The sequence below is a fragment of the Oryctolagus cuniculus genome, chromosome 12 (genome assembly GCF_051225735.1).
Source record: "Oryctolagus cuniculus isolate XC-2025 breed Fujian yellow rabbit chromosome 12, ASM5122573v1, whole genome shotgun sequence".
NCBI lineage: Eukaryota > Metazoa > Chordata > Mammalia > Lagomorpha > Leporidae > Oryctolagus > Oryctolagus cuniculus.
Window position 1 is genome coordinate 90,277,191 of NC_142878.1, and position 22,106 is coordinate 90,299,296.

General features: G+C 46.5%; 1 protein-coding gene across 1 annotated transcript in view; it reads left to right on the forward strand.

Moving 5' to 3' along the window:
• The window catches only part of IQCH (IQ motif containing H), a 142,949-nt gene that overhangs the window by 30,344 nt on the left and 90,499 nt on the right, over window positions 1–22,106 (forward strand). The window contains exons 6-9 of the mRNA XM_008268850.5: window positions 334–400; window positions 8,889–8,972; window positions 13,180–13,355; window positions 20,059–20,331. Of these exons, the coding sequence (XP_008267072.3) occupies window positions 334–400; window positions 8,889–8,972; window positions 13,180–13,355; window positions 20,059–20,331 (600 nt within the window). The remainder of the gene's footprint in view (window positions 1–333; window positions 401–8,888; window positions 8,973–13,179; window positions 13,356–20,058; window positions 20,332–22,106) is intronic.

Genomic DNA, 22,106 nt, shown 5'->3' on the forward strand with positions numbered 1-22,106 from the left:
CTTGTCTCCGTGGCTGTCACCACTTTGTCAGAAAGTATTTAAGTTTTCAGACAGCCTTTTAATTAGTGCTCACAATTTCATTTATGTTTGCTTTCTCTTTTTTTTTTCATTCATATTCTGTTAATTAAGTGAGCTGCCTCTAATCTTCCCCTGCCAGTAGCATCATGTAGCCACCTAATTAAATTAATTGGGGAAGATGTTTTAAGTATGTAATTAAATCAATTAATATAATTTATGCCTGGCTTAACTGTACAGTGGAAAAACAGCTGAAGTTCGACTCGATGGATCCACTGCAGCGTCCTGTCACTGATCAATGCTCCTCTTGATTTTCAGCATCTGGCAGCCAACTGGAATCGCATCAAGACCTCGAGGAGGACTATTATCCATATCCCGTCATTAGGTACAACACTTCTGCCTGCAAATCCATCAGCAACCTCTATTACCCACCACATTAGGGCTCCGTGATTGAGTTCAAGGAAGGCCCCTTGTTTTATTCAAATTGGTCTCGGCAGGAAAATGTTCTCGACATGATGAGAGTAATAACACAGGGCCCTCGCTCGAAACGGCGTTTAATTTGGGGATTAAGCAAATAAAGTCATTATGTGGGGGTCTGCTATTCAGTGGAGAGGTGATTTGCTGTAATTCGCTTTCATCTGTATGAAATGAACTAAAAAGTTGTATTTTTTCCCCTCCCCCGAAATAACAGATAATGTTTTCGATCTTCTTTAATGGTAGAACAACACGGGCTTGTGTGTTGATGCTGTTACGCCAATAAGCCAGGATATTGCTGGTACACTGTTTTTAATCAAATGTGCAGTCAAAATGATAAGCTACATTCTCTGAAATTATTTAGTTCTAATTACGAGCAGATGGGATGCTTTATTTGCACCTAGGGCGCCTGAGCAAAAGGAAATGCTGTGTGAACAAGAATAATTAAGAAGTTGAATAGTGTTTTTTGCGCTTAAATAATCTGCAGTTTCATGTTAATTAGCACTAATGTAATTATTTAATTACATTTATGAATTGGGGGACTTAAAAGCTGTTGTCTGAAGCACAGTGGTGAAATAGGTATGCCAGGATAGCGTGGGGACTCCCAGAGACGTGCGTCGCAAGTTCTTTTTAAACACGAGCGGCTGTCAAAATGTTTGGCATTTGCTTGCTGGCTGGCTTGTTTTGTTTTGTGTTGCTTCTACCTGGTGGGTCACACTTGCTTGCTAAGGCCAGATTTCCCCAGCTGACTTGGTGGCTTTGACAGATGACAAAACCCACTGAATCTCCGTATTACACAGTAGCTTTCTGCTCAGGCCTTCGAAGCAGAGCGCGGGTCCTTACGTGATCCATGGTAACAGAATCTGGATTGCGATTTATCTCTGCTCCCGTGTGAGTATACCTGTTTGTGTGCTCGTGTGTGCTGTAGGACCATGACCCACTTGGACAGTAATGGGAGAAAAAAAAAAAGCATTGAAATTGTTACCTAAGTATCATCACTTGAATTGCCTACAATCTTCAGCTGTGGTCTTGTGTCCGGCCCACGGATGTAAGTGAGCCAAGACAGATCTGCATTTTATTCTAACTTAGGCTTTTGTTTCGGTGAGACTACTTTTGCACACAAAATTAGTTCACACACAGAAATTGCACTTGTAATTGATTGCAACTAGAGAGGCTAATTGCAGACCCAATTAACTGACTCAAGTCCTTCGAATAAGGTGCGAGAGCTTTTGCTTCTGCAACTAATCGTGGACCTGACCTGATATCAGGTGACACGTTCTGTTTGGGTTTCTCTTTTCTTGTTCAAAGCTAGAACCAGAAAGAGGTTCCCCCCCCTGCCCCCCCCCGTCCTGCATTGTTGATAAGCACCAAGCTGTTAAAGACACAATTTCCAGAACTTTCTCCCCCCCCCCCCCCCCCCCCGTTCTCACCACTGACCCTTTAAAAAAACTCCCGCAGTTAGCCCTGCAGAGTAACCTGACCCATGGCATCCCCAAAGAATTAAGCCCTTGAAAGCAATGGTAATGTAAACGGGGTGATAAAACATAATTTTAAATAAAGTGTCTTAGAATTTCAGGAGGATGAGAATAATTTGGCCAAAGAAACTAGAATTAGAAAGCATCATTTTAAGTCTGAGAGTAAAAGCTAGTTTTCTTATGGATTACACATACTCAGTTTAAATAAATACATCACACACACACACACACACACACACGCGGAAGTCTTCCCATTGCAGGAATTTTTGTTTGTTAACAACATAGTGCCCATTTTAAAGAAAAACTAATTATGTATTTTTTGAGGTCAGAACAAGCTCAGGTATTTTTCTTAAGTGAGCATTTAAGAATGCCCATTGCACATTTTCACAAGAGAGCAATACTTGAGCACACAGAATCTGTTCCTGCAACGTCTGCTTTAGGTTTGATAAAACGACTTGTGGACGTGAAGTTTAAGTAACATTAAGCAGTTATCGCAAACCTATTCCACAGACAAAATTTTCAAACTACACTTTTTTTTAAAGATAGGTGATAGCGTTTTCTTGTACACCACTTCCCCTGAGAATATTCCAGAATGTCAGCAACATGCTGCATGGCTTTATTGTCTCATGCCCAAGGAGCTTCCCTACACGATTCAAAAAAACGAAAGTAGATCAAAGTGAAGCCAATTTTTTTCCTCTAAATACACTGCAATAAAACAATCTATTCAGTCTAGTAATTTCGTTTTCAGAGCTGAGACAGATTCACTGTCAGAATCAGTCGGTAGGATTGTCGGGCTCAGGTCGGCACTCAAAACCAATGCCCCCCTTCTGCACGGGTTCCCTTTCCATAGGAAATTTGCTGTGGAATTAGCCCGTGAGATAATTAGGCCACACCACTGGCTAAGTGGGGCTGCACGGACTTGTTTGAACCACTAGGAATGAGAGCTAGGTAGCTGATAGCTGCATCATAGATTGCAGTGGCAGGCATTTGGTTCTCTGTTTATGCAATTGTGGACTCATTGGCGTAATTGCTTTCTACAGATGTTCACAGGAAGGATGCCCCCCATTACATTGTTAACCCCCAAATAACTATAATGTATTTTAAAATCTATGGCTTGATCATATGAGCTTTAAAACAAGTACACATTGGGAAACATCTTTGAAAGGAGGGCTTGTGAGATTTGATTGACTATTATGTATTTCAGGTAGTATTTCTAGATAGAACAGATATTTCTAGCTATTTTTAAGCCACAGGAGAGATGGAGATGGACTGCTGTAGACTTATTGTCCAAAGAAACCAATTGGCCTCATAATTCGATAGGATGCTCAAATATCGTCTTTTCCAGAATGTATAGGCAGATCTCTTAAGTGGATATTACATATTTTTATCATCTTTATTAATGAAATATAATTATAGAAAAATAATCTACCATGGTGCAGAGCAGGAATAGAATACTAGCGTCTATTTTAAGTAAGATCTATCAGTCAACTAAGAAAGAACCACAACAAAGACTCCTAATTCCTGTAGAAAAACTAGAGACCTAAATAAAAACCAGCCAACGAAAGCTGCTGCCAATCTCTTTGGTGGGGTTATCTCCCCCACTTCTGATCGGACCCCTGCACTTCCAGATTGTCACAGCACGTCACTTGGTGCCTCAGTGAAACTCGGTGCAGTTTTTATTTTATAGTTAGTGGCCTCCAAAATATTCCAGTCTGTAAATATTGTGTGGCTCCATGGACTGTAAAGCTCATGAAAAAATTTTTCAGCTGGTCTACACCATTGCCAAAGGCTAAAGAAAAGATAGGAAAAGCCAGCAGTCAGCTTAGCAGTTAAGACATGGGCTAGGACTTTCCTATCCCCCATCAGAGCCTGGGTTCACCTCTCCTTCTGGCTCCGGATTCCAGCTTCTTGGCTAATGCACATCTGGGAGGCAGCAGGTGGTGGCTCAAGGAGCTGGGGTCCTGCCACCCATGCTGGGGACCTGGATTGAGTTCTAGGTTCCTGGCCTCCATTCAGCCTCAGCCCCAGCTGTTGCAGGCATTTGGGGAGTGAACCAGAGGAGGGGAGCTCTCTCTGACTCTCAAATAAAAAGTTAAAAAAAAAAAAAAAAAAAAAGAAAAGCAAGCAAGCTCAGGAGACGGTTGCTCGTGACGAATGAGAACTTGAACCCACCTCTGTTTGTGAACCGGGCAGGGCAGCATGCATCCAAGAGTGTGGATCTGAAATCACATTTTACTGTGCCTCTGAACACACGGGTGCCTTTCTGTGTTCTCGCTTTCCTTGGAGCTTCCAGGCTGGGAAACGGGACTTCCAGCCCAATCTTCGCAGTCTTCAGCAGGCTTCAGTAGGGAATCCTCTTGGCAATGGCGTTGCCAAAGCTGGATCCTTGCAACAGAGGCACTGCTGAGGCCTCCCAGAGAGTGGTTCCCAGAACTATCCAGATTTTGGGGGGAACAGGAACAAAATACACTCACTCTTTCAATTTTCTTTTTAGTTCAACTAAAATTAAAATTCATTCTCCCAAGGAATCCACCATTTCACCATTACAGATTGTATCCGTGTATTGAATTATCACATACCCCATAACTATATGTGTCATCACATGTCGATTAAAAAGAAAAATCAATTAAAATAGTTATTAACTTATTTTAAAATAACAGTAAATAAATCCATTACCAGTATTAGCCTAAATGGCATATTTTTAATGAAAAGGTAACTATTTGGCAAAACAACAACAAAAAATGCCTCAGTGAGAAGAGCAGCGTTGTCGGACAGATCTCTTACTAACACGTGCTTGGTTCTCATCTCTTTCTGTGTTCAGTCTGTCGCAGTACGCTTGTTTCAGATAAGGCAAATGAAGAAAATCTGGCCCTGCACAGACAAGTATTTAGATAAAGGAAGACTATTTTTAATGTACTTGTAATCTTTTCTGGTATTTATGTTGTTTTTCTCTGACGTTGTATTAAACTCAATAATGATATTTCTAAGTGCCAGTGGAAACTGAAATCATATCAGTATCACGAGTGAGTATGATTGAAGAACACAAGTAACATCCTGGGATCCTTTTGAAAATAGCTCAGTCCTGCAGGCTCCCTGGAAGGACTCAGGACCCCTCTGATCCTCAGACCACAACTTGAGAGAATCACTGGCTCTGGTTACCTGCTGTGCTGTGCTAGCCACTTACAAAGGTTTGAACAAGGCAATGTCCTTGGGGCAGGCGTTTGACTCAGCGGTTAAGATACCCACATCCCGCATCAGAGTGCCTGGGTTTGAGGTCCAGCTCCACTTCCAACCCAGCTTCCTGCAAATGTGCACCCTGGGAGGCAGAAGGCTATGGCTCAAGTACTTTGACCCCTGCCCCCACATGGAAGACCTGGATTGAGTTTCTGGCCCCTGGTTTTTGGCCTGGCCCAGCCCCTGGTGTTGTGAGCATTGCAGGAACTGATCCAGGGGCAGAGGTTTCTGTCTGGGGGCCAGCGCTGTGGCGCTGTGGCGTAGCAGGTAAAGCCGCCACCTTCAGTGCCGACATCCCATGTGGGTGCTGGTTCGAGTGGAACAGCCAGAATGCTGGCACTACAGGTGGCAGCTTTACCCACTGTGCCACAGTTGCCGGCTCCTAAGGATCTTTCTTGTTCTCTCTTGGTCTCTCCCTGTCTTGAGCTCTAGTATTGCAAGTGTGCTTTCACACTGTCACAAGCAATGAAGACCTGGGCATAGCCATAATGCCTGAATCACAGCTCTCTAGATCATGCTCTCACAATATGCCAGCGTGCAATCACTTGTGAAATACGTCATGGGTCTCCTTATATTTTTACCATTAGAATACCAACTTTTTTTTAATGAATTGGGGCAATTCCAGATTATCTCTGCAATAGTGTTTCCTTTTGCTCAGTTTGCCTCCAGTGTGGTTTCTTGAGTGGAAGAGAAAGGGGTGGAGTCACTACTGCTGCTGCTGTGACCCTGGAATGCCCTGGGAAGGTGTTGTGCACCAGTCACGTGTTCCAAAGTGGGAAGAAGGTTTAGAACTGTTGCTGCAGGCCCTCAGAGTGGCCATTTCCATCCACTGGTTCACTTCTCATATGGCCACAATGGCTGGCATTGGGCCAGGCTGAAGCACCACTCTGGTCTCCACTCTGGTTTCCCACTTCTTCCACTACCTTCACAGGCACATTAGCAGGGAGCTTGTCTGGAAGCAGAGCAGGCAGGACTTGAACTGGTGCACCAGGATGGTTTGCCACCTGCACAAGCAGCGGCATAACTGGCTGTTCCACAATGCCAGCCCCCAAGATAATCTCTATTTTTTTAAGGATTTATTTATTTATTTATTTGAGAGGCAGAGTTACAGACAGAGAGAGGGAGAGACAGAGGCAGAGAGATCTTCCATCCACTGGTTCACTCCCCAAATGACTGCAACAGCTGGAGCTGCAGTGATCTGAAGCCAGGAGCCAGGAGCTTCTTCCAGGTCTCCCATGTGGATGCAGGAGCCCAAGGACTTGGGTCATCTTCCACTGCTTTCCCAGGCCATTAGCAAGGAGCTGGATCAGAAGTGGAAAATGGATTAGCCAGGACTCAAACTGGCACCCATATGGGATGCAGGCACCACAGGTGGAGTCTTAACTTACTATGCCACAGCACCAGCCCCCAAGATAATCTTTTTATTCTAGGGTCAGCTGATCAGCAACCTTGCTTCCATTTGCACCCTTATTTCCCTTTGCCCTGTCACTTAGCATATTCACAGGCTCTGGAGGTTAGGGCGTGCTGTGATTCTGCCTACCACAGCAATGGAAAATGAAAGTGGGAAGACTCAGCGCTCTCTGTCCCCTCTGGAGTTCTTCCCTGTTCCCACTTGGAGAGTCTTGTCTTTTTTATTTGTCACAAGAGCTAAACAGTTAATATTGGAACTGTGAAATAGCTAGTAGAGTTAGATGGGGGGAGAGACAAAGGCGCTCACCTGAGCATCCTTATCTAGTACCAGTTCTGCCATAATGCTGTGTAGAGTTGTTTTTGGTTTTTGTTTTAGTTTTTTGGAGAGACAGACAGGGCTGCCATCTGCTAGGTCACTCCTGTGTGCCTGCAATGGTTGGGGCTGGGCAGGGCCTGAAGCTGGAATCTGGGCGCTCAGTCCAGGTCTCCCACAGGTGGCCGGAAGCCAGTTATTGGAGCCATCACCACTGCCTCCCAGGGTCTGCATTAGCAGGAAGCTGGCTGGGGTCAGGAGTTGAGCCAGGACTCAAACCTATGTAGGGTGAGGGCATCTCCAGCAGGCACTCCTACTGGATAAGTCAAGCGCCTGCCACCGTGTAGACACTTACTACACATCCTTGATCAGTGCAAACAGAGGTACCGAGTAATTTGTAGGAAAACCGACCTCAGGCACTCGATTGCAACATTCAGTGCTGCACCTGTGGCAACAAAGTGATCAGACATCTTTGCTGCTTCAAATTGGACATGGCCTTAATGAGACATCTCCACTCTGCCTTTTATCTTGACTTTTGAAAGGACCTGCATTCATAGAAGGCACTCAGGGACTTTTAGTAATCATCCTTTCTTCTTTACACATTTTTCCTGCCTTCTTATGGTCTTGATATATACGTTCTTCACAATGCACCCTTTTAAACATTTATCTGAATATAGATAGAATTACACACATGCAAAGTCTCACGAGTTACAATATTGGAATCACAAAGGCATTGCAATTGTAGCCACCTACATCAGTCTTCACACAGAGTGGTTCTCTACATCATTAGTGAAATTAATAATTTTTCAAACATAATTCCAACAGCCCATTTGTCCTTCTGCCTCTTTAATTCTCAAGTTCATATGCATAAAGCAAAAGGCAAGACTTTCAGATGAATTGAAAACTGATTTAATTTCCAGACATCGTCTCGAGTTTAAACACTGACATCAAAGTAAAGAGCCAATTACCAGAGTTCATTTGGTCTGAAGCCCTGTTGTCTGCATTGCTGTAGTTTTTCTTGTGCTGAAAAGGAAATCTGTGTCACATCCTGAGGAAAGAGTATACAAAAATCACTTTACCTAGAGTAGTTGAACTTGAAACGCGTGTTGGGCTCACTGACCTCAAGGAGGCATTGGCGCATCCCTTCAAAACGTGAAAAGCAACTGTACTTAAAAAAAATTAAAAAACTGCATCCTGTAGTTGCTAAGTTTCATATAAGCAGTTATGAGTGTGCTTGGCTTTTAAATTCACATTTTGATCCACTTTTCTTAAGATCTAAAGTCACGGAGAGTGTTGCTGTGCTGTTATGTTTTGTGGCCGATTTTTGTAACCCATGTGTATTTTCCTTTTGCTCTGTTTCCAGTGGAAACCAAGGCAACTGATGGGACTTTCGTTCATACTGACAAAATAACCATTCACCTTTCTGTCCTTTCAAGGTTAAAAGTTCTTTGGACGGAGAGCAGAAACCTGGCTCTTTTTAGTGTTACAATGACTTCAGTACTCATTCCTGACGGAAGGGTTTATCTGAAACCTGGGTGTCCCTTTAGAATGATTCTCAGACTCTTCTTCACAATGCCCCCATACAGAAGCACAAGTTAAAAAAATGATTTTTTTAAACCTAAGCATAATTTCCTTCCATACCAATTTTGAACAGTCACGTTCAATGTCAGAACTTTTCTCTGTGGTTTTGCAATCCTGGTTCTCCACAGCCTTGTGGGTGTTTGGAAATAGAAAACTCTTGGTTGCAAGATCTGCTGCTTAGCCATCTTCCAGACTCAGGCTTAATCCCTGGAGAAGCCAACACCTCCTTCTGGGAAGAGGCATGGCTTCTGCAAGAAGCTGCAGCCGACACTGGCTCCCCCCCCACCCCCCGAAGTGTGGCCTCTGTGGCATTTTGAAGCTCTCTGTGGCGTTTTGCTGTATTGACTTTGCTCCTTCCGGGTTCTGACACCTTGTTTGCCTTCTAGGATATGCCCAGTCTGTGCGGGAGCGCATCGCCGACCTCAGCACACAGCAGAACATGCAGCTGGGCAGGCTATGCGACATCATCGGTACAGTATGTGGCCCACACCTGCGAGGCTTGGCAGGGTGGAGCCTGGATATCGATACAATGTTTCTCTTTTTTATTTATTATTTATTTTGGTTACTCTTTTTCTCCAGAAGAAAAAATTCAGGGCAATTGAATGTTTAATTCTAATGATCTCTAATGAAGTCCATCTGGATGTTAAAGAATGACACTTTAACCAGTCACCTAGGCAGTCTTCTAAATTCTGCCTGCTGTAGGTTCAGATAAGAATTCCTCTCCAATAGGCCAAAATCATTTCTGTTTTGCTGTCTCCTTAGGAGAGAGAAGTCAGAATTTTATACTTGTGCCAATATTGTCTGTTACATTATCTGGGGAATAAGTAGAAGGTGGTCTCAGAAATAAAGCATTGTGCTTCCATTGTGAGAATAAGAGGATAATGAAGATGGATTTTTTTTTAGGGATTTTAAAAACATTTAATTTTTTCCTTTTTTTATTTTACAGGTAAGTCTTTATAAGAAGAAATTGTTTTCGGGATGGGTCACGCAGCAAGCCTCACTAGATGTTTTATATAAGAGAAGATAGATTTTCTAAAAGCAGTTTTGATTAAATATAGAGCATCTAGTTATTAGAAGGCATAAATGTCTGGTGGAAAGAATGCTTGAGACTGGGTGATGGAGCCACCTCTGTGTCAGTCAAATTCTGATACTGGTTGGACCGGTTCTCCGTCAGGCACCCACCTGGGTGAGAAGAATGCCCGAATGTGCCGGCTTTGCCACTGGCCTTGGCCAGGGGCCAGCTGAGCAGCATAGCTTGCAGAGGCCGCGCTACAACACCGAATCAGTTAGGGAGACACTGGCCAAACATTCAGGGTCAGACAAAAATACTAGTGATCAAATAAGAATGTCTTTGTTTTGTTAAAATAGAATTGCTCTGGCCCTTATTTAAGCAAAACAAGGAAGAATTTTAAATTATCAGTGACCACACTGAGCTGGCTCCCTGGAATGACATACTTTTCATGATTCATGTATATTTCAGCATCATTATTATTTTATAAATGCCGTGTGGTAGCAAAAATACATCAGTACTGGAAATTTACAGTGTCCTAAAATAATAATAGTATAATTGCTTTAATCTATTATCGAGGCACTAATATTGTTTTTTGGCATTACAAAAAAATTTTTTCTTAATGACTTGAGATTGATTTGTTAGTACTGAGCGACTTCAGCTAAAAACCTGACTGGATGGAAACCACTCAAGTACAGCAGAGGGCAGACTTGGCTGTAATTTATCTGAATTAATTTCTTTCCTCCAGCTTTTTATATACCTTTCTATATATAGCGCAAGTCATCACTGAAGAATTTCTTTCCAAAAAAAGTCTCATTATTAGAAAAGACTGGAATGTATTGGGCTTCTATTTTTAAGTTACTCCACGTGCATCATGTCCACCTGCAGTGGGAAATTCTGCTAATGTGGACATTTCTCGGAAAGTCTGCCTTTTCTTGAGACACCATCTTCATGATAGAAAACCACCAAAAGCCATAATGGAAGTTTAGAAATATCAGGGGGAGTCAAGAAAAAGTACTTAATTGTGAAATAAAAATCTGAAGAAACTAGGGCAGTGAATAATAATTTGGGGGAAGAAGAACTATTCTTTTTCTATTCCGTTAGTTGCTGGGAATACGTGTTCCCTCCTCTGCTTATTCAGGGGAGACAATGATAATCCAGTCACACTGGGAGGACTTTGGTCATTCGCTGTTGGCCGTGCAGGCAGAATTGTCAGGATACGCACTTCCTAGGCCCGGTGCTTCCAGTCCCCATGCGTGTTAAACAAGGAAGCGACAGCTGACTAGTAGCCGTCAACTAGCAATCCGAGCTCTGACTAGCGATGAAAGCGACTCTCATCTGCAGGTCAATTTCTCTCTAAAATGACCTACCGGTTAGTTGTGAGCCTCTGTGGCCTCGTGATGAGACGCACTACCACTGGGCATTAGGGTGGCTGAGACCTGCTCTCTTCGCAGACGTCAACAGGAATGCAGAAGGGGCTCTGTGATTTCTTATCGTTTGTAACCCTGAGATTGCTTCCCAAGAAACTGTTATTTTCCTTCTACTATTTGTGTGTGTGTTTTTTTTAAGATTATTTATTTGAAAGGCAGAGTTACAGCGAGGCAGAGAGAGGAGTAGGGAAGGATGGTGGGGGGGTCTTCATCTGCTGGGTCACTCCCCAGATGGCCACAATGGCCAGAGCTGTGCGGATCTGAAGCCAGGAGCCAGGAGCTTCTTCCGGGTCTCCCACGTGGGTGCAGGGGCTCAAGCACTTGAGCCATCTCCCACTGCTTTCTCAGGTGCATTAGCAGGGAGCCTGATCAGAAGTGGAGCAGACGGGACTTGAACTGGTACCCATATGGGACACCCGTGCTGCAGGCAGCAGCTTTACCCACTACGCCACAGTGCCGGCCTCTATTTGTGATGTTTTATGTCCGATTCTTTTATATTTAGAAACAAGCAAACAAAAACCAAAAAGCCTCCCTGCTCTGGTTGTAGGGAGCACCAGCGAGATAACTAATCGAGTCATTTAGCAAGTGGATGCAAGCTATTTGATTGGTTGCTCCTCGATTAATTGCTCAGTATATATGGCAGTTTGATTTCCCAATGAAACGGGAGCACTTCAGTGTCACCCTGTGTGGAGCACCTACTCCAGGCCCAGCCCTGGGCTGGTTCAGAAGACATGGCCTCCAAGCCTGTGGACAGGGAGCAGATTTCTCCTGCATGCCGCGGAGCTCACTGAGGGTATACAGGTGTCCGTTCCTCGTCCTCCCAAGTCACTCGGCCAGCCCAGGAGGCTCTGATGAGTGAGCCCCACGGACTGCACGAGGGCTGGGCGGGAGAGAGGAAAGAGGATGAACATCACCCCTGTGGAGCTTGGCCAGACAAGATGCATAGATTTGAAACAGTAGAACCGAGCAGCAGAGGACAGCCCATCCGGGCGTTAACTCTTGAGGCTCTGATCCAAGGGAGGGCCAGTGTAGGGAGCCGGGGAGAATCCCTGTGGGCCCAGTCAGTGGGCCGTGGAGCAGGTTCCGGCACCAGCGCCATGTACTGAGCGCTCACTCCCGGCCAGACCCTGCGGCAGCAGCTTTATGTGCAGTCTTCCAGGTGACACTCTCTGCACCCCTCCCCGGGTCCTGCACAGGAAGAAAGCACACTTCGAAAGCTCAAATCACGATCCCCGGGGCCGTGGGAGGCTGCCCCAGGACTTCATCAGCCTCTGCCCTGTAGCCAATCCCCCTCTCGCCCCATCTGCCCAAGGAACTCCTTGCCCCGCACTTCACTAGGGGCTCCAGGCACCCAGCTTCCCCCCCGGGGTCCAGGGCTTCCCACCAGGTGTCACAGCTGCCTGCGTGTGTGCGGTGGTCACCCCACACGGGCAGCACCGCACTCGCTTCCGTGGTCCGGCTTCCCCTGTGTCCAGCCGGGTGCCTTCCCCGACCCGTCAGTCCTCTGCTTCCCGAATGAGTGAACGAAGGGACAGAGGGACGCCTCTCCTGGCTGCCCATTTCCCTTTCCTGCTCCCTAAAGTGATGTGCAGCTTGCAGATGGGACACTGAATTAGGCTCTCTTTCTATACACTGCATCATTAGGAGCCCGTCTGAAGGAGAACAAGGGAGGACAGTATCTCCTTTAAAACCAGAACTACCACATGCGCTCTGTCGGGAGTAGACCCCTCTGGGGCATGGGGAGGGAAAGGGCTGGTTTCCCGAAATAATCATGGCTGTGCTCACAGTCAGGACATTGCCTGAATTGGCCCCGTCAAATCCGGGCAGAATAAGAAATTGCGATTTCATCAGCTTTGCAAAGTTACTAGCTCTTGTTTTATAATGTACTAAAGTTAATGGCTAACTCTTGAGAGCAGTATGCAGTTCTCAGGCTTGTTAATGGGAATCGTGTAGCTAGATCCCTGCTTGTTATTTGAAAGGACCCTCGCAGCTCTGTCTGGGAAGGAGTCCTCGCCTCAAGTTTGTTGGTGGTGGTTATTATTTTTTTTCCTTCTCTTTGGAGAAATGCTAAAGTGCAAAAAAAAAAAAAAAAAAAAAAAGGCCCATTAGATTGGCAAGACGTGTACCCAGCCGGTGTAGATGAACTTCAGCGTGACTGCACAGCATCCATGGGGGGCCGGAGTTCGCGGGGCCATGTACCTTGATGGCAGTCAGTAACTCTGCACCTGCTGTCCGTAGATACCAACGTGAACGTCATCTACATCTGCTCCCACGACATGGACGAGGAGTTGATGCTGTATTACCAAAAAATCCTGAGTCTGCGCGCTGCCGTCAAATCGGGCAACACCGAGGACAGAAGTGACTTGCAGGACAGGTTCAAGATCATCACCCCTGAAGCCGTGAACATCTTCACTGTGAGTGTGTCTTCTAATTACTACGGCTTCAGGGATGCTATAAAATTAAATTGGAAATTTTATAACTTGCCACGCTCTGGTACACATCAGTGAAGTAGTATTGCAAGATTAACAGCTTTACTGATTTCGACGACTAGTTGGGCTGCAGGAAATAAATATCCCCGTTTAGCTCTCGGACTTAGCGGAGCTCCCCTTGCCCCGTCTCTCCGTGGCGGAAGCCTAATTGCAGCTGTTGGGTGGTGCCGTGGAGGAGGTGAGCTTCCAACGTCTGCTGTGGCCTTTTCTTGTTTCTTGGTGGAGGACACCTGCCCCAGTCGCAAAGACATTTACGGACAGAATCTGGACCAGGCTCTGCTTTCTTTGCTGTTTTTAAAAAGAGCTATTTATTTTATTCAAAAAGCAGAAAGGGGGGGGGGCGGAGAGAGAGACAGTAAAAGAGAGAGAGAGAGAAGGAGGAAGAGAATTGGGGGAGGGGGAGATCTTCCATCCAATGGTTCACTCCCCCAGTGGCTGCAGTGGCCTGGGTTGGTCCAGGCTGAAGGCAGGAGTCTGGAGCTCCATCTGGGTCTCCCATGTGGGTGCAGGGGCCCAAGCATGTGGGCCATCCTCTGCTACCTCCCCAGTGGCATCAGCAGGGAGCTGGATGGGAAGTGGAGCAGCTGGGACTCCCACCCGTGCTCATACGGGCTGCTGGCCTTGCAGGCAGCGTCACCCGCTGCACCACAGCACCGGCCCCAGGCCCCTGACCTCTAACCTCCGCACCTGGACTCTGCTTCTCGGCGGTTATTTTCCCTCCAGAGACTGTGGCCTGAAAATCTGCCACATCACGTGGTTCATCATGAACAAGGTCCAGAGTTTTTCTCTTAACTGGTACTGGTTTTTAATGAACAGAACAAATTATCCCTAGACAAGAGCCTTTGGAAAATTCATGAATAAGAATTCGTGAATAAGGCAGTTTAACAGACAACTTGAAATGAATTCCTCTGCATTTTAACAAGAAATTAAGCTTTCCATGTAAACAACCAACATTTTAATTCCTAATGGGCTATGCAAATCTTATAAAAAATATGTTTGTTTGAGAGGCAGAGAGTTGAATTGAGAGAGAAAGCTCTCGTGTGCTGGCTTACTCCCCAAATACTCACAACAACTGGAACTTTGACTAGGGCCAAAATCAGCAGGTGGAATTAAAATCCAGGTCTCCCATGTGAGTGGCAGGAATCCAAAACCTGGAGCCATTACCACGGCCTCCTGGGGGCTGCATTAGCAGGAAGTTAGAGCAGGAGCTGGAGCTGGGAATCGAAGCCAGGTACTCCAATGGTACTCCAATACAGGCACCTCAACTCTAGACGAAACATACCTGCTCTGTGGGCTATGCAAATTTAAGGAGCTGTTCTTGTTTGGTGTAACTAAGGCCTCTGAATTTCCGGACGAAGATAACTCCCTCCGTGTACAATTGGGATGCACCAGAGTCAACTCGCTGTCTGTCGTCGCCAGAGGCACTGCTGCTTTCATAGGAAGCATCTATATGCTGGTCACTACCGTGAGCGCTTCGGATACACCACGACTGACCCAAACAAAGAAAAAGAAAAAACAGGGCAGAAGGCAGAAGGGCACCTGAGAAACGGCACAGACGGAGCAGGGCTGCGGTTGCATCTCTTCTTCGCTCGGTGCTCAGTGAATTGTGACCGAGGCTTATTCCCCTCTCGTGTGGAAGATTGGTTTTTCTCCATAACTAGATCCATCAGTATTGCCCCAGAAGCCTCTTGCAGCCCCTCGGCACCACTGGCTATGGAGGAGGAGGAAGGTGAGGGTCGGACTGGAAAAGCAACAGAAGGACCGGGGACAGACTCCACCGCTCAGACTCCTGGGAACCTTCCAGATCGTCCGCCACACCAACATGTCTTCGGTGCTCCCTGGCTATTGCCTGGCACCGTGGCACAGCTACTGTGGACATTAGGAGGCGGGGAAGGACAAGAAGCAGCACCCGTGTTCCGTTCAAGCCCCGACTGCCTCCAGGCAGACTCTCAAGCTAGTGCCTGCCAGCTGCTAAGAAGGACTCTGCCCATCGGCATAGCCTGCCCAGCTCGAGGAGGCCGGGAGAGCAGAGGGAGAAGGAGCGGAGAGCTCGCTGAGGTTTAGAAAACTCTCCCTTGCATTGAGAACAGCGCAGCGAGACAGAAAAGGTCCATCTCCCTTTATGGCTGAGGACGCCAAGACTCATTTCCAAGTCCAAGGTTACTGCTTGGGCCAGAGTGTGAACCAAGATCTGTCCACCCCAGGACGTCTGCAGGAATGGGGATGGCCGCTTTGCTCCTGGTGACCTGGTGACCTTGGGCAAGCCCCTTTACCCCCTCTAGACTCCTGCTTTTCATCTATAAAATGTGGTGATGGATTAGGTAATTCCAGAGCCGTCTCCTACTCCGTAATCCTGTTGTCTGAGAATCTTCCCCTTCCCAGGCTTCCCTGCCCCTCCCAGGCAGGCTGGGCCCTTGGTAGTGCTCACAGAGTTACGGGCACAGTGGGGATTTGTAGCTCTACTCGTAGAAGCAAGGTTTAAAGAACTTGTCTCACTTCCCCTCATAGCTTGCGTTTAAATTATTTGAGTAATTAATCACTCATAGGCAATCGACTTTTTAAAATACAAAAATTAAACTCTTGCTTTCAAATCAATTCCTGCTCATGTTTTAGCTGTGGCTTTATTTCTTTTTAATGGGTTTGAGAGATTGTATCAGTGCTGATTTTCATTCAAATGGATGGCTTTGAGGAGTTTTTTAAAAGCGTGCCAAAAATCTGTCTGTACATCTCTCCAAGAGACTGCACACTGCTTGAATTTGTAATGGTAAAACGTGCTCTTCCAAAAGTCATCCTGTCTATTTTTGGACATTTTAATGTTTACAATGACATCTTCAACAGCTACCGTTTGTCCCAGGTCGAAGAAAGACAATAAGGAGTGATAAACTCAATGTCGCCATACTGCAGCGGAGTTAGGAACAGTTCAGGTTTTGGTCAGCTGTGCTCATGCCCTGGCGGGATCTGATGGCAGTGATCTTTTCCAAATGGCCGTCCAAGACCTACGGTCAGTAATGTGTCCACGACCATCACTCGCTCACATCCGACTCTTCGTGAAACACACACTGCCCACAATGCACCGCACCACCTGGCCTGAGGAACAAGACGTACCCGCAGATGACCCCGCCGACACACTGGAGCAGAAGAAGCAGGCCTGCAGGGGACGCAAACCCATCCTGGCTGGAAATGCTCTCGGAGCGTAACCATCAGGTCCTACGGCTGCATCTGCCGCCCTTGCTGCACATCCCACCAGCGCACCAGCCCTCCGCCCCTCCCTGTGTGGAGAGGGGATGGCGGCAGCGGCGGCACGCCAGCTGTGCCAGCTGGGTTCGAATCTTGCCTCTGCTGTTTCCTGGCTGTGTGACCCCAGGCAAATCACTAGAGCCTCAATTTCCTCATCTCCGAGACAGACTGTGAATGGATATGGTGCGGCCCAGATCCCGCGAGAGAACAGTGTCCAAGGCGTTGCCCTTCTACTCTTCAACCCCGGCAGGCTGGCTGCCGTGTGATACTCTTGCAGCTGCAGCAAAAGCCTGCTGCAGACATCATAACCAGTTCTGCACATCAGCGTGTGTGTGCGTGTGTGTGTGTGCGTGTGTTTCCTCATTGGATTTGTGGGAAAAGGAAAATGGTGAAATAATCAAAGGAGAAAGGCAGTGACCAACCAGCTGGGAAGCACAACCCTACCAAGCGCTGGCATTAGCCAGTGTCTACTGCACACTGCTCTCAGAAGTGTGCTCCAAATACGGGCTGACATCATGGCCGAGAGGGCCTGTTGACTAGACCTGAGTCTACAATGAGAACTGCTAATCTGAAGGAGGGCCCTGTAGAGTAAATCGTATCAAGCCTCCTCTCAAAAGAGTTCTGCTTTTGCCTTTAAGAAAAAAAATTGTAGTAAAAGATGTATAACATGAAAGTCACCAGCCCAGCCATTTCTTTATTTTTTTTAAATTTTTTAATTTTTTATTTATTTTTCTCCCCAAAGAGACCTTGTATTTAAGGAATACAGACTTCATGCATTTCATAAGTATAACTCTAGGAATATAGTGACTCTTCCCACCATACCCACCCTCCCACCTACTCTCCCACCTCCTCCTCTCCTCCTTCTCCCATTCCCAGTCCCATTCTCCACTAAGATCCATTTTTTATTAACTTTATACACAGAAGACCAACACTATACTAAGTAAAGAGTTCAACAATTTGCATGGGGAAAAAAAAAACAAAAAACAAAAACCAAAGCAAAACAAAAAAACTGTTCCTCAAGAGTTGAGACAATAGCCCAGCCATTTTTTTTAAAGATTTTATTTATTTATTTATTTATTTGAAAGGCAGAGTTACAGAGAGGCCGAAGCAGTACAGTTACAGAGAGCAAGAGAGGTCTTCCATCCACTGGTTCACTCCCTAGATGGCCACAATAGCAGGAGCTGCACTAATCAGAAGCCAGGAGCCAGGAGCCTCTTCCAGGTCTCCCACACGGGTGCAGGGGCCCAAGGACTTGGGCCATCTTCTACTGCTTTCCCAGGCCATAGCAGAGAGCTGGATCAGAAGTGGAGCAGCTGGGACTCGAACTGTCATCCCTACAGAATGCTGGCACTGCAGGCGGCAACTTTACCTGCTATGCCATAGCACCAGCCCCAGTGTAGCCATTTCTAAGCACACAGTTCACTGGCATTAAATACATCTGCCTTCACCTACAGCCATCACCACCAGCCCATTTCCAGAACTTTCCATCGTCCCAAGCAGGGACTCTCACCAGTGACAGTAAGTCCACGGGAATGCTGGTTTTAAAGGGAAAGTTATCTCAGGGTTAGAGTCCAGCCCTTCCTTTGACCGTGGGGAACTGAGGCTCAGAAAGATCAAGTTTTCAAAAGCACCAGCAAGTGACAAACTCAAACAGGACTAAAACCCAGGGGCTTCTCCCCCAGCAAGTCTCATTCTCCGACACTCAGGAGTCCCTGCACCCTCTGACAACCGGCAGACTGGTTCGTTGGCTGTTCCGGGAAACACAATTCTCTATGCTGCCGTTCCGAGCTGACTGATCATTTGTCACGAGGTCTAGAGGGGCAGGTGCTAGTCTGTAAGACCTGAACCCCCTGAAGATTGCAGCACCCTACTGTTGTCTTATTTGTGTGACATTTTAATGACTTTTTAGAGAGGAAGGTTTCTCCCTAATAATAATTACTACCATTTATTGAGCACTTGACCCAATGCCTTGCATTGTACTGAATGTTTTTTATGCGTGATCGTACAGGAACCCAGCAAATGGATAGTTTTAGTCCCATTTATCAGATGAAGAAACGGGCCCAGGGACTCTAAGCCAGTTGCCTAAGTTCATGTAGCCAAGAGCCGGATTCAAATCCAGATCTGCCTGGCTTCAAAACCCCAGCACTTTCTTGTGTGCCATGCTGTCCACTCCTCAGGGGAAGTCAACACCGTGTTGAGTTATCCTATTCCGTCCTCAGCTAATGGCTCTCCTAGGCCCATCTCCACCCGGTAGAAGCCAACCTATCTGCAAAAAGTACCTCAACCCCAGTTTTCTTCCCAGTGACAATACTGGCTGCCACTCAGTTGGCGCTCGTTACGTCCAAGGCACTGTTGGAAGGGCTTCGCACACATTATCTCACTGCCGCCTCCCAGCGTCCCTCCAGGATGGCTGTGTGAAGAAACCAAGGGCCCAGGAGAGTGAGCACTTTGCCTTCTCAGCCCCTTCTCCCGGTTCATGACCTCTGCCTCGCTCTTCCATACCCCGGAGGCACCTGATAGCTCCAGTGGCCCTCAGCTGTCTTGTGTTGGTTCTGTGTTCTCTGTTCTTGTTTGTGTACCCACTCCTTGAAAGCAGCAACATGGTTGTATTAGTTTAGCTGTGGGCTGACCATCTGGCTCCAGCCTCTGCGTCTATTAGACATGCCAGGATTCTTTATTTAATTGAATGAGACAGTCACATGGACTCATACGGCTGAGCTGGGTGTAACTAGTCAAAAATAAAATAAGGAGGGTGGTGGGTGTTTTTTTGTATTTTTAGAAAAGGCTCCAGAGACTTGCTGAAATTTGCAACTGTTTTCCATTCACGAATCTTTTCCAGAACCACTGGCTAGACCCCTGTGAGCCATCGCTGTAGAAATGCCTGTTTTCTGAAATGTGGTAGAATTTTGGAAAGAGGGTCTCGAGTCAAGCGCCTTTTCCCACCGGAGCAGAGAGTTGCCAGATCGGGAGTCTGAGTAGTGGAGAATACTGTGGGGTTTTCTTCTTCATTTTTTGTATTGATTTTCCAGACGCTTTAGTGTTAAACCATGCCAGAAGAGTTGCAGAGATGAATCACTATTATCCAAAGGCCGCCAGCCTCTTTTCCTTCTGACAGAAGGATAATTCCACGTGGATCAAATAAATACAGATGTGTAGTAATTAGTTCTATTCCCAGTGAGCCTATTTCCCACACACTAAAGATGTGAGCGATTATGCAACCTCACTCCAGCAGCTTTGATCAATTTAAACTGCTCAACAACAGGATAGGTCATCACCCGGGCTGCTATTAATAATGTATTTATTGCATGCAACGTCGTAAATGAGATGTATGGACTAGCAAATGGACAGCTTTTAACAGGGATAATATGGTCTCCCTCCTCCCTTCCCCCAGAAGCATCACATGTGCCTGGCCACTCACCTGATGTACAGTCCCAAGGCAATCAAAAGAATAAAAAACCTCATCCAAGGAAAGGAGGCCTACATCGTGGGCGGGGTCCTCCACCGAGACGACTTGGCTGTGGCCGATATGTTGGATGTGCCCATCTTGGGCTCGGAGCCTGGGCTCGTCCACCTTTACAGTAAAAAGTCTGGAAGCAAACGGGTCTTTGACAGCACAGGTGTGCCCGTCCCTCCTGGAATACACGACATCTATACTTACCAACAGGTACGTGGTGTGGACAAGTGGATCTGTCCAGATGGTTAGCACCCTCTTGATGCAGTGCTACCCCCCTACCCAATGAATATGTGGAATACCTGGGTTGGTTTAGGGGATCTCCAGGAAGTCTTCCCTATTGGTCTTGCAGAAATTACTAGAATTTCCCAAGCGTTTCCTCATTTGGATCGAGACACTGAAGACCCTGTATATCATGTGGGCTAATCTGCTATCCCTGTTTCATGACTGAGCATGGATTAGTTCAGCCTTCTATCAGCTGGCCAGTGTTTTCGTAGGCCTCCCGTGAAGTGTGAGAGTGGGGTTTTGGCTAAAAGGAGCAGGTTTGGAAAAGCGCCGGAGAGTAAGCGTCTTGGTTGGGTCAGGTTGCAGAGGGCTGCAGAGAGCTATGGCCCTGTATTGAATGCTTGGGAAGGGACCAAAAGGGAGGCGAGGAGAGAGCCCGAAGAGAGGAAGCGGAATGGTTCCAAGGAATAGAACTCTCTGCTGGGGATTTTGCCTTGGACCGGGTCTGTGGCTGTCACAGTCCCCCTGCAGGTAGTTAGGGCCCAAGATACTTGCAGAGAGCTCTCTTAGCCCCTAGAAATGCTTTCTCTGTGAGTTAGCTCTGGCAGGTGTTCTCCCATTTAACTGCCATCTGTTTTCATAAGAAAGAAAATTAAAAGACAAATGACCGTTAACATTTCCTAACCTCTGCTTCCGTACATCCCTCTGAGCTGGCAGCAAATGACTCCCCGCCTACCCACTTCTTGAGGAACCAGGGGACCATGCACAGTGAAGCCATTTTGAGGGGGGCAAAGTGGAGGGGTCCCCCTGCTACCCTCAGTCTGCACCTCATAGCTGCTGAGCTCCACCCTGCCCCCAAAATCATCCATTGCAGAGACTGGTTCAAAAACATGGTGAGCTTACTGAATTGCCCTGCAGTGTTTCCCTGTTGTGAGAGCATTCTTGGGCGATACGTGGGGCTGCTGTGGCTCTTCCATTGTCACCCACCCCCACTGGAGTTTGAAGATGACCAGAGACTTTTTGGCTAGTAGACTTAATATGCAAGAACTCTATTTTTAAATGACGCGATTCCTCACGTGCACTGTACATTCAACAGTCTTACCGACTTTAAAATCCCTGTGCAATATTTATATTGAGTCTTGTGTTCACCTTCTCTGGCCAGAAACCTGGCAGTTTCCATTATGGAATATTCTAGAACTTTGTATGCTGATGGTGGTTAAAGATGCTGGCTCTTTCAGTACAGTGCAACCTCTCTCTAAAGCCGTATTCAGAAGTAAGACTGAAAACCTCCTTGTAGATGCATCAGATTCGAGGAATGTTATTTGATCTATGGTAGGCGAAAATTGCATGCCTATACACTGCATAACTCAGTTCTACCCTGCTTGTTTGGAAAGCGTGCGTCTGAGGTCATCAAGAATCGAAATACTCCACTACGATTCTCCCCGATAGCGCCTGCCCTGCCCACTCTCTCTGAGTGTCAGCAGTTTGAATCCATAGACGGTGATAAATCGACAACACCGACTTGTTACCGACTTGCATTGCAGACTCAAAGCTGATGCAAGAATCCTGTGATGGTTTTCACTTCGGTTCATAAGTATCCCTATCAGTTGGGTTGAAACAGGAGTCGTTTCCTACCTCTGTTCTTCACCAATACGCAATGAGTCCCGGCTACAAAATACACTGCATCTTTTAAATAGAAAGTGACGACTGTTTCGGGAGAGCATAAGTCATTTTGTTTATGAGTGACTAATTTTTTTCCCTAA